Source organism: Hydractinia symbiolongicarpus, chromosome 4 (assembly GCF_029227915.1).
Source record: "Hydractinia symbiolongicarpus strain clone_291-10 chromosome 4, HSymV2.1, whole genome shotgun sequence".
Classification (NCBI taxonomy): Eukaryota; Metazoa; Cnidaria; class Hydrozoa; order Anthoathecata; family Hydractiniidae; genus Hydractinia; species Hydractinia symbiolongicarpus.
Genome location: NC_079878.1, coordinates 21,041,090 through 21,054,001, shown reverse-complemented (window position 1 = coordinate 21,054,001; position 12,912 = coordinate 21,041,090). Strand labels below are relative to the sequence as shown.

Below are 12,912 nucleotides of genomic sequence, written 5' to 3'. Positions count from 1 at the left end.
ATTTACCAACCTCGTTACCAGTGTTTTCACACCTATAAGGTGATGACAGGTCAGCAGCATTCTTTAGCTGTAGAAAAACCCTAGGAACAAGATTTGCTGCTCGCTTTATGTTACCACACCACTCCTCGTGCGTTGTTAATTGCTACATGCCCAATCTCGTTTCCAGGGATTTTTTTTCGCTTTCTGATGTGTGACTAGCTCATATCAAAAAGCGAAAAAGAAGCTCTGGGAAAGAGATTGAAATCACGTCACCTATTGTAAGTAATACCATGCGTGTCACAAAACCGTGTGTCCTTAAATTTTGTGCTTTTGTTGAAGTTCCCATGAAACAAAAAAAAATACAAGCGAGTACAAATGGAGATCCCAACGAGATACTGATGATTTCAAATTGTGACTTAGTGGCATAGAAGTTGACACAAAAAGAAAGGACAAGAGAAAACACAATTTATTGATACATAAAACTAAATTAAAAACACGCGAATACAGAGCGAAGCCACAAAGCCTAAAAATTGTTAAAAATATGTACAAAAAGCTTAAAATACAAAACTATTTAAAACCTGCTTAGAAATACATCATGAATAAGATTTAAAAAACACTACAAGATCAATCGCATCTTCATATCTCTACTTCTCGAGGGCTTTAAATAATAAAAACGATATGGCCTTACCTTGGGTGGCTAGTGAAAGAAGAAGGGACGTTATTTGAAGTATTTGGTGTAAATAATGATAAGCTATCGAGTATTTCGTATCAGTAACGATACGTTATCGAGTATTAGGTATGAGTAAGTTGCGAAGTATCTGGTATGAGCATGCCTAAGGAGATAACTCGTGTAAAGCACAATCAAGTTTCGTTAACTTAAATGCAAAGTTTAGTGGCAAAAAGTTCGAGTTTTAAAGAATTTGACAAAATTTGTCTCTAAAATTCCAAATGTCGAGGCACCCCAGTTTTAACTCACGGGACAACAAAAATATATAATATCAAAAAATTTGAATTTTTTGGTATATCGTTTCTATTTTAGTTAAAATTTTCACATGCAAGGCCTTTCTGGAAATTTTCTAAATTGACGACTAAAAAATTCAAAATTTCGGAATGTACGGATCTGTAGTCACCATAAAACAAAGTGTTCATTAGTGAATCAAGGATGACAAATAAAAGTACCGTTAGTTTATACTGTACAAAACGTTGCTTTAAAAGAGTAAAGGGAGCTCAGCAATACAAAAACCAGACCCGAAAGCTTGCAGTTAAAACTGATGACATAATATTTTCTGTCTGGTCTTAAATACAAAAAATAAATAAAAATAAATATATAAATTACATCCCTCAACGCGTCATAAAATTGTAATTGGTTAGTCTATCACTTGTCAATCACGTGGTTAGTTCCTAGTTCATTATGTAATTAGCCAATCAACGGTTAGTTGTCTATAAAAACAAAACGTAAATGATATATCAGGGAATGATCTGAAAAATAAATGTGATGCCCTTTTATATTTATCGGGGAATAATCCTAGAAAAAAGGCGGCATCTCTTCATACTCAAACGGGCACGGATTATGTGGTCGTGAGTAAATATCGTCGACATATTTTTGGCCAATGATTTTTAGATTTCTAGTTAAAAGTGCAATAGTGAAGAACTAGAAAAAAGGATAATGCCGGATAAAATAAGCGTAAAGAAGAGAAAGTGAGATTTTCAGCGATAAAAATTGAAAATAAAGGATGATCTCAACACACACGCATTTTTTTTTATAAGCAACTAAAGTTTTGACCTAGTACCTAAGTTGTTAAAAATGAAATCTTGATCAGTAGAAAGTGACAAAAAATTGCAAAATTATCATCAACTCTACTAAAAATTAGCGGACACGCAAAAATTGCAAAATTATCATCAACTCTACTAAAAATTAGCAGACACGCAAAAATTGCAAAATTATCATCAACTCTACTAAAAATTAGCGGACACGCGCAATTGTTTTATTTAATGTCAAATTTTTACCTACATACCAAGACAAGAATTATGGGGTTTATAATCACGGAAAGAGGAGAGAGTTCCATAAATTAGTGCAACTGATTATTTTAGCGGATACAAAAAGAAGCTACATGACGATGTCAAAAGCAATGCAAGTCTGCCATAATAATTTTTCAAAACCAACTTCGAAAACCAAAGTTGTTGCTGGTGTCCAATATTGTTTATGCTAAAGTTGCTACGACTTTTGCAGACCAAGAAATAGCTGCTTATAAAGAAAACACGTGTATATCGGAAATTGGTTATATCGGTTACGTGCTATTTGATAATAGTTAGGAGTGCTGTTAATGACTAAATTAAATCCAGTGAAAGGAGAGTGAGCTATTATACTTACAGTGCATACATTTACATAAATTTATATAAATTATACTCGTTTCTGGTAACAATCTACGATTTTAGTTTTGATGCCATTGGAATATATACAGAAAGCCATTCAGCACCTGCAACAGTCAAATTTATATTCAAGACAGTGCAACCATAGTAGTGTAGAACAATGTGTATATGACCACGTAAACATTGAAGAGAACAAAACTTTGTATTCTCTAAACAACCGTTTGTAGTAACAGGAGGATTCAGTACAAAAAGGTTCGGCACGTATTTCAAATTACTCCGAAATTCAAAGGAAAATAATGAAAATGAAGAAAATATATAAAGAAAATCTTAATATAATGGTCACAGGGATGGATTTTAAAAATGGAATGGAAAACAAAAACACAAAAAACATAGAACATTCTTACTTTCATTAGATTCAGCAGTCTGTGTAATATTTCTCATCAAAGTAGACAGTTCATCAACTTGTGTGTCCCATACATCGATGAACACCTCTAAGTTTTCTTGTGTTATCTTACTTGAAGGATGAGCAGCTAACATCTTGCTAGCATCAATCAACTATACAACACAAAGAGTTTCGATTAGTAACGCTTAGGTGTACGGTGTAATATTGTGAACATTTTATGTATAGTTGATAAAGGTTTATCATGGCGCCCCTGTGTGTCAACTCTATGCTAAGAATGGTTACCGCTGATTGGATTCTTATTACGACAGCTCAAAATTGTTGTTATCAAATCATCTACAGATAGTAAGTAAGTAAGTAACGGAAAGTTTTAATGTCCTTGGGAATTCCTTCTAATGACTGTCTCTTCCTTCCCTCTGACTGTAACTATGTTACATTACCGCTAGAGATACGTATAGCATTGCTCTAACGTGCTTGCCTACCACACAAGCCGGTTAGCGGTCACTGTGTATACACACGACGTCTACATATATAAGCTGTCTGCGTGCTCCGCTGACATATTGTATCAAGTAGCCTTTTGCTCCCGGCACTCAAATATCCTTCACTGCCAGGCAGAATGTTATTGATGCTGGAAGTAACTTCAATTTGATTTCATAAGTAGTTGAGAAAATGTTACAATTTTACCTGAGGGAGTAAGGAGATTAAATTTTCTTCTATTTTTGAAGCGGTTATTATACATGCTTCACTATCACTTGTGTTCTTCACCAACTTTGAAACCTATAAGAAGCGTAACTTGTATCAACACCTCGTAGACTAAAAATACTTTACCTGGCATATCTAGGGCGCAAAAATTTATCTTTGACAGCTATCAACGTTTTTTTTGATATCCTGTAGCACAATCTACATTTTTCATTTTATTGATTTTTAAAGATTTTAATGTTCACAAATTTCGCACTCTGAGAAATTAGACCCTAACTGAGAGATTTCAAACGAGATGTGAATTTTTGTCTATTTGACTAAGTCGATTGACTTGTTGATAGCCATTACTTAAGGTATCACTTGTAATTGTATCCTATCCGAAATTATACAGGGAATTTTTGCCACACTCTCTTCTTTCCTACACTGGAACTTCACCTCTCCTCCTTCTACGTCCGACCTTTATTAGGATAGCCAGTACCTGCACAATCGTTAGTAACTCTTTTTCCAACGTGTCACCAATTTCTTCCACTTTTTGCAGGTCACCAGACAGGGAAGCTTTCTTTAACTCTTGCAACATCGCTTTGTAAGATGGATCAGTAAAAACGTCATTCACTTGTTGCACACTTGTTTTTGTCAACTGAAATAAAATAATGTTTACATTATTCAAAGCATAAAAACTTTTTCAGACCTCAACTTGAAGTGTTCGCAGATCCCAGATATTTAGAATGGTAATGAACTGAGATTATTTCATTATTTTTATATCAAATATAAATAAACGTCAACAATCTTATTTACTTACGTGAACTGTTAAGAAAACTTTGAGGGGAAAAATAGGTATAAATTCTTGGGATCCGTTTTTCCTTGCCTTAAAATCTGTAACCACAGTAACTGAATTCGCATGCTTTTTCTAGGTAAACGCTCACATCTATTTAAAATGTCCATCTCCATATTTGAGCTATATATCTGGCTTTAGCACAATTGGATGGGAACAGTACATTTGTTGTGCAGTTTTACCACAAACATTTTGCCTTTTGCGGGAAAAAAAGTTTACAGTTCTACAAAATTGTTCCTCTGATTTAGGCTAGTTTTTATGAATTTTGTGTTATAACAGCCGCATTCCCCGAGACCAAAAAATTTGCGGTTCCCGACTGATCATACATTTTGCAGGAATAAAATTTAGCAAATCTTCCAAAGCTGAAATAGCTGCAAAAAAACAATTCGACTCACCTCATCAACTATTTGTTGACCAGCGTCTTTTATCTTATTTAACACTTGAATGAATTCTCCTTTGTCCCTAGCAACCTAACAAAACAATTGATAGAATCTCACACAACGCTTCAGTACTTTCCATATCTTAATTAGTCAATCTGGTCTTTTTTCAAAATCTGTTATAAACTGAACTGCTTGTTGCTTTTAACTTGATTAAACATACCCAGTGCATAAATAATTTTAAAAAATAATTATCATGAAGTTATCGAAACAAGGTAGTTTGAGTGTGAACTTAGATTCCACCAGCTTATTATATTTCAGTTGTTAAGCAAAACCAAAATGCCCTAAGAACAAAGTTGCTTAACTCTCTATGTATATTGGCAAGCAATAGACTTGCACTTGTTATCGGGATTCACTAGATTTACTGCCTTCAACACAACAAAAGGATCTAGGTACAAAGTTGATAAACTCTCTTTGCAACTTAGCACGTCGCAGCTTTGTGGTCTTGTTTTCTTCGTTCTTATATATTAGTGGCCATTGTAATTCATTAGGTTTAAAGCATTTCTTCTTAGCATTAGGCTCTAGATCTTTTATGAGCGGAGGATAGAAAAAACTCCAGTTATATTGGTGAAAATTTGTATCACAAAAATATTAATAGCAAAAATTAAAAATTTAAGGAAAAGAGAACGAAAAAATTCAGAGGAATAAAGTCAGTTGTTTACCTTTTCATTTGCACAAACATTTCGAAGATTTTGTTGCAGTTCCTTAATATTTGCAGTAAGCTGTAAGTCAATCTGTTGAATACTGATAACATCGTCCATGATGGCAGCAAAATTCTCTATTTGTTCTAATAACACATCTGTTGATTTTGAAGTTCCCTGAGTGTTGGAAAGACTTCTTATACCATTCTAAATAATGGTGACCAAATAGATGAAATTTATGAAGGAAACTTTATTAGTCGATAATTTAAAATGACATCGAAAAATGAAATACAGAATAACCGTAATAAAAAATTTAGGAATTTAAATTTGGTGTAGAACAGACTGGAAGAATGTTGATTTCCCCATATGGGAAACACATGTCAAACCATGATTGGTAATATCGATGATGTTAAATAAATTTATAGTCCCGTAGGAGTTTGAATTAAATGCGTTCTACTATACTATGTTGCTCTATTCATGTCACATTTGACCTTTGTTTAAAGTCGAAGTATGAGAGGAGTTGCAACTTAAGTTGTGCATTGAATGGTTCAATCTGTTTTAAGAATTTTTGCAGACTTTTATTTTCTACAGCAAAACTATAGCCGTTAGCCCGCAGAAAATGCATAGGTTGGCTGGCAGCAATTGAACACACAAAATGTTGCTATTATTTTAAAGATGTCTTTGACATGTACTCTGGCAATAATGAACAAGTTGAGTGATAGAATATCAACTGACCATGCAGTTAAAGTTACTATGTCACTATACCTGTATCTCTTTCAAATACAAATACATTCCATGACTGATGTTCGAATCAGGATACTGGTTGTCTTGGATTACAGCTTTCAGAATCTTCATAGCATTTCTCATACTTCTAAAAACTGCATTTCTGTTACCCAAGGCTAGCGGCGAGTCTGGATGTCGTAAACAGGACTTAAAAATAGTGACATTGATATATATTTAGAAGAGTGTAGACAACAGTGTCGATAACATCAAAAAAACAATGCAATTTACTTTACAAGTTGTCAAAAGCATCATGGTTGACTTTTCTAAGATAGCTCGTGATCCACAAACTTCAGCCCTTTGTAAATCATTTTTGAGATCCTGAAATATAAAATATAACTGGATATTTGTTAATTGGAATATTAAAATGTCACATGATATATCAATTAAATATGAAGATAGATTTAAATAAGATTTTTATTATCACATTTTCAAAGTTAACATACATTTTGACGTTCACCTGATACATATGCCAGTTCAACCATGTCACCTCCAAATTGACTAAATGCATTTACAAACTCTGTAAAATTAGACACATTTTCCAATTCGCACAAACGTCTGTCAACCTGGATGAAATATAAGAAACCATATTAAGCATTGCTGAATAAAAAAAATCAATCTTTTTAGTTAATAACTATTTTCCCAATATTACTCTTGGAATGTTGCAATCTTAAAAAAGCAAGAGCATAGAAATGTAGGTTAGATCAAGTAATCCTTTATACTTTTTATGTTAGACACATGCCCCTTGACCTTGTCAAAGTTCCATTGACAATGTTTGCAAACAGATTTAAGGATCTTTGCCACTTTGTTAGAACCAAAACCATAAACAGTACTTATTTTTGCTAATGTTAGCATGGCCATTTCCCTAATATTCAAAACCTTTGCAGCTATTCACATTGATTGTTTAACAGGGCTCATTGTTTTATTTCTCAAAATTGCGAAGCACAATTTTAGACATGACCAAGAAACTATGAACAGTTAAAGCTAGTTGAAGTCTGCTTTAACAAGTTAAAAATTTTTTTTACAAGTTTCTTGCAATTGGATGTACAGTCAAACCTACTAACAACCACCTGTACAAAATGGCCACCTTTCTTAAAAAATCACATTTGGGTTCCACAAGATTCCATAAAATTACCTTTTTTTCGTTTCAAAACGGATAACAAATGTTCCCCACGCTGTTCTACCACAAAACGATTGTGTAGTAAAGCATATACATTTGCATTACAGTTTGCATAACTTGGAGATTACAGCGCTTGCATAATTTCAAATAGTTTCTTTTATTTCACAAGTTGTGGTGAGGAGTAAAAGAAAAAAAATCCTGTCTAATACTGTCATGGCCACGTCAGAGGCTGGCTGTCTTGTACTTTATATAAGACCTGCCTAAAATTCGGAGTAGCTGTCTTATATGGGTTTGACATGAAGAAATAACCCATTCAGTTTTGTTTTATTTTTGTTTTCAAGATGCTCCATTCAAAATACCATTGTATTAAAAATAGACTTTCGTGCTTTTTTATTATTAGATCCAATTATTGTGATGATTTTTGCCCAACTTGAAGCCATTTTTTAATTAAGAGGGCTTTACCATTTCAAAAATTATGTATATAAAATGTTTTCCATTAAGTTAAAAAAAACTGATTCTGTGAGCGAAAAACTGTCACCTGCTGTTTTCGCACACTAATCAGCAAGAAATATAATATTACTCCTAAACATTGTATAGGAGGAAGTCTAGAAATCCTTCTTTCTGTTTTTCATTTTATGCTTTATTCTCTATTGCCTAGTTAAAATTAAAATTAGAAAATAAAACCTTTGTTTATAAATGTTAAACATATTGCGTTGCAAAGGTGAGATTATAGAGAATGAAGTATTTCCAGCTTTAATGATGTACAACAGTGGCTCGTTAGAGATAGTTAAGAACTTCTGTTACTTAGGTGATATGTTGGGCAGTGAAGGGGGTGTTGGAAGAAGTGTTACTTGCAGGATAGGTTCTGCTTGGAAAAGTTTAGAGAGTTACTTCCTTTATTGACTAGCAGAGTCCTGTCAATTGAGGTAAAAGGTAGGTTGTATGAGGCCTGTGTAAGAAGTGTTATGTTGTACGGTAGTGAGATATGGGCAGTGAAGCAGGAAGATCTTGACCGTTTAGAAAGGAATGATATGAAAATGGTTAGGTGGATGTGTAACGCCAGTCTGAGAGACAGAAAGAGTTCAGATGAGCTAAGAAGCAGGCTAAGTCTCCGTAGAATTAAAGATGTTATCCAGATAAGAAGATTGAATTGGCTGGGGCACTTGGAAAGAATGGAGGAGGATAATTGGGTAAATAAGTGTAGAGACTTGATAGTTCCTGGGGCAAAGCCCAGAGGCAGACCGAGAAAGACTTGGCAGGAGGTTATAAGGACAGACTTGATAGAGAGGAAGTTGAGTTTAGATCTAACACAGTCTAGATCAGATTGGAAGAGGCTCATTAATATACCCCGTCCAACCCATGCTAGCATGGAAAACGGACGTTAAGCCGAGAATGATGATGATGATATTTTCAGAACAAAAGTACATTAGATGAGATACATGCATCTCTAATTAAAGTTTTTCTTTTTTCTCTTTACAGCCACAAAATCAGGCATTTTAAACATACCCTCTACCTTCTTTTGTAAAACGATTTTAGCTTCAATTAGACTTTGAAGAAAGTCTTTAAACATCTATCAAAAACATGGCTTAATAAAATAGCACTGGATGGAAATATTCTTTAAAGCCATTGTCACAAAAAAAAATTCATTCATTTACAAACTTTTTCAACTAATGAAAAAAGTACTGTGTCAAAAAGAACAAAATAATGGCTAAAAATGTAAAAAAAATTAAATCACAGAAGTGAAGTAATAATGTTCGCATTTCATCACATAGGTAGAAAATTCTGTAGTGAAAGGCCTTTTAATAAATAAATTCACTTAAGGCGTGAGTATACAAAAAAGGTGTGATATTTTAAAATGCTTTTAATTCACCAAAACTTTATTTTGATATATTAATGTATATATTTTAGAAAGCCTATATGATTACCTATATAATGGTATAAAAATTATTAAGAAAAAATAAAATTTGAATGTTTAATAAGCACGAAAAAAAAACGACCCCTCCCCTACAAATGCGATCTCTTTTACAAAACTATTAATTTCTCAAGTTTGCTGTTTGCTTTTTTGTGGTCACAAGACATTGATCTAAAATTTTTAATTTTTTATTAATGTTTTTAACTTTTGGAGTTATTTAGTATTAAAATTTTTTCCACAATTTTTAACCTCTAATTGTCAGAAAACTCATCATAACTCGCGTTCTACTCATTCTCAAGAAATATAAAAAAAGCATTTTTAGATACTCGAGATGATTACGTGTGAACAAATATTTGATCTTTATCTCATAACAAATAGTAATTTATGAAAAAAAATTAGGAGGGGGATAATAATCTATCTTAAATACATTTTTTTAAAAATATTTTTGCACCATTTTAAAGCCCAGATCTTTTTTTATCTAATCACTGAAAAATTTTTTTTTTTAAAAAAAACCCATTTTTTCAAATTAAAAAAACATGTGCATGGTAGATAGGTATGATTTTTAAAAAAGAAAAATTCTGACCAATCGGCTGGCATTATAATCAATGGCTCTAAATAAGCTGACAATACGATTTATCAAAACTTGCCAGTATAGGTTTAAACCTGCAATTGTTCTATTAAAAGGTGAATAATGTGTCTGTCATTTGGGTTGGACATAGGAATTAGTTGAATTTAAAAGGCAGAGTACACAAAATGGTGTCTCTATCAAAATCAACATATCAAATATGACAAAAATGGACAACATTTACCTTATCTGCAGATAACACCATCTTCTTGACAGCTGTTTTGTCTGAGAGAATTAGTATCCTGGTAATAGCAGATAATAATAAACGAGCAGATTCGGCAAGTGATTTCTTATCAATTTTACTATCACTGTCAGTATTTAAAACAGACACTATTGTACTGCATGCTTTATTTGTAACATCACAAGCATCTGACATTTCATCTAAAAATAAGTAAAAAAATTATGAAAGAATATGATTAAGAAAGAATAAGAACACAAGGTTAACAGTTAAGTTAAATTAAATATTAAAATGGCAAAATAAGAGAATTGAATCTTTTCTTATAACCAGTATACAATATTTAATATAAATTCAAAAACAGCTTTTACTGTAAAAAGATTTAGTTTATTCATAATAATTTTTGCATACAACAAATACAAATTTCGGTTGCCCCCCAAAATAACAAACTGTTTATGTTATTTTCGTGTTGTAGTATTAGCAAGGGTGAGAACTCCTTTAAAGTGCCACAATGGCAGTTGGGAGTTAAGTGCTCATTTGGTCCCTCCATTCAGTGCACAAGTGTTAGTATGGTAAATATATTTTACATTTATATACCCCTAATATCATGATTCATGTTTCCCATTTCATGACCAATGCTGGTAAATTTACAAACTGCCAACTCCAAGTTGGGCAGCATATCACTGAGAAACCTTCTTGTTTTGCCTTCAATTTCATTAAATCCATTGTTTACTAAGACACCAACCTATAATAACATAAATTAAATAAGATTTGGTCTGCAAACAAGAAAGCAAAATAACACTGGATGGAAGTTACTGGGAAAGTCTGCTTGGGGATGCAGAAATCATTTTAAGTAGATTTTTTTAAATTTTTGCTAAAAAAAGGTTGCCTGAGCAGGACATTCAAAAATGGAAATCTCTTATTTAAACGAGAAGATTGGAACATTTGCAGGTGGGTTTAGTCTGAACATGTTATTATTTGATATGGAGTGATCCCTAATTAATAACAGTTTAATGGTGTTAATTCAGATACAGAATATGTGATAACTTGACTACAAAAATAGAGCATACACTGTCATGACCCCTGCCATTTGTACATGATGTGCTTGGTTTCCATAAAAAATAGTTTGACTTGCATTTAAAAAACAAAAACAGTTTGCAAATATAAAGAAAGCAGTACAAACTGTAGCTTTAATTTTTAACTATACTTTACCTTACTCATAAACTCATAAATATATGGCACAGGTTTTGCTCAAATTCCTAAAATGCCAGTTCAATAAAAATGTTTTAGCTATAAATTCTACACAGACTTCAATGAAATAAAGCTTTAAAAAAAAGCCTGCAACAAAATAGCCTGCACTAGTGAGCTTATGGTTATGTGTCATATAGCTATATATTAGGTATAGCTACCTATCCATTCTAAAACTTAAAATATTTAAAAGCCCTTGGTTGTGGCTTTTAAATCTTACCTGAGCAACTAAGGGAACTAATACCTTCTCCACTGATCGTGTTTTAATTTCAAGACTACTAGTATTCCACTTTGCCATTTTAAAATTATATAAAAACAGACGAATGCTTGATTTAGGTTTCACCACCAGATGTCAAAGTTAATTGAATAAATAAAATCTTGATATGACAACAACTTCATTATTAATCATTTCACGTAGTTTTAAGCAGTGACAAGTTTGTATTTAAGCCGTCTTTTAGAAACATAAATACTGTTATAGAAATGCTAAGTCATATTCTTACAAGTGCAAAACAGTGTTCAGCAGGCAGTCCGCATTTAATTTGTGTGTGATCTTTTGATTGTAGCATTCCGCAGTGTATTATGTCCCTCCGATAAGTTAGAAGTTTTAATACACAATGGGAGGATAAATTTCTTGTTTAGACTTCGACATTTAGTTCGTTTAGTACTTTTTTAAAAGAAAGCATTAAAAAAAGGAATGGTTTGTTTTTTCAAGGCGAATATTTGTTTACTTTGAAAATACCCACGATGGAGAGCGATTTGTTTACATTTTTGGAATTCTCGCTGGGACAACAGCGTAATTGCAAAAAAATGAGACCAGAGGGATCTACGGACCCCAGGGTGAGATCATCGCCGAAACTTTGCTGTCTTTTTCAAAAATACATTTTTTCAACTAGAATGCTTAGTGATAACTGTTAAAACATTTGAATATGGTTCATAACAGATGCATTGCCTGGTCATATTCTTGGAATTTCCTAAAGTTTACACCAACAAAGTCATATTTATATGCTGTTACGGCTAACAAAAACTTGTCTCTGAAAATCCAAATATTTGCCGAGGAGAGTCAAACAGTAGCGTATTTAGGTAGCCTTAGTCTACAGACCACTTTCCGCTATTTTGTATTCGCTTCTCCCTGAAAATAAAAAGCAAAAAGGGGCCCTGCGGTACAGGGTTGAACTTTTGCGGAAAAAAGTATCTTTCTCTCAAAGTAAACAAGTTTTATCCATACACCGAAATCGCATTCTATGCTGTCCAGTTTTTTCGCAATCTCGTATGTTTACAACAGCCAATGAGAACGCACTCTTCACCAAAAAACGAACTCACGTAAACGCGTACTTCAACATCAAACGTGCAAGAAAAACAATTACAGTGCCATTTGCACTTCTTACATTAAAAATTACAAACTTAGAACTTCTAATATCTTTCTTTTGGAATTCTGTGTGATCCGAAAAGATGCGACGTCCGTCATTTACAAAAGTAGAAAAGGACGCTGGGTCAATTCCACAACTTCCAAAAATCTTAAAACTGATCAGATTCTCCGCAGACATGAGGGAACTAAAGAGAGTATACCTTGAACGATTAACAGAATTCAATTAAAAAAATAGAATTTGCAAATTTTAAATTGTGAGAGAAATTGTGAAGAAAATTAAATTTTACTTTATATTTAACAACTCAATATTGAAAAAAAAATTGCACAA

The 12,912-nt window shown here is 32.8% G+C and overlaps 1 protein-coding gene across 4 annotated transcripts; it reads right to left on the bottom strand.

Moving 5' to 3' along the window:
- Positions 1-429: 429 nt before the first annotated feature.
- Positions 430-11,964, bottom strand: LOC130641787 (alpha-catulin-like). 4 transcript variants are annotated; one of them, XR_008982503.1, is made up of 13 exons: positions 11,439-11,962; positions 10,568-10,715; positions 9,980-10,176; positions 6,585-6,704; positions 6,370-6,459; positions 6,124-6,288; positions 5,380-5,565; positions 4,676-4,750; positions 3,927-4,085; positions 3,434-3,526; positions 2,754-2,904; positions 2,351-2,456; positions 430-1,419 (listed from the first exon to the last, which is right to left on the bottom strand). XR_008982503.1 is itself a non-coding variant. In XM_057448741.1 (12 exons), exons 1-12 carry the CDS (start codon positions 11,782-11,784, stop codon positions 2,404-2,406), a joined length of 1,503 nt encoding a protein of 500 aa, XP_057304724.1. In that variant the 5' UTR covers positions 11,785-11,964; the 3' UTR covers positions 430-2,403. The 4 variants fall into 4 exon arrangements, 3 of the variants coding, with proteins under 3 accessions (XP_057304724.1, XP_057304723.1, XP_057304725.1); XM_057448741.1 differs by having other exon boundaries at positions 430-2,456; positions 11,719-11,964; XM_057448740.1 differs by having other exon boundaries at positions 430-2,456.
- Positions 11,965-12,912: the final 948 nt, after the last annotated feature.

Bases quoted from the DNA above. Each gene is read 5' to 3' on its own strand.
- LOC130641787 (XM_057448740.1), bottom strand. From the start codon at position 11,516: ATGGCAAAGTGGAATACTAGTAGTCTTGAAATTAAAACACGATCAGTG. The intron at 10,177-10,567 runs GTATATAAATGT...ACTTATTTTTAG, and splicing joins CATGAATCATGATATTAGGG to ATGAAATGTCAGATGCTTGT. The intron at 6,289-6,369 runs GTAAATTGCATT...ACTATTTTTAAG, and splicing joins TGCTTTTGACAACTTGTAAA to TCCTGTTTACGACATCCAGA.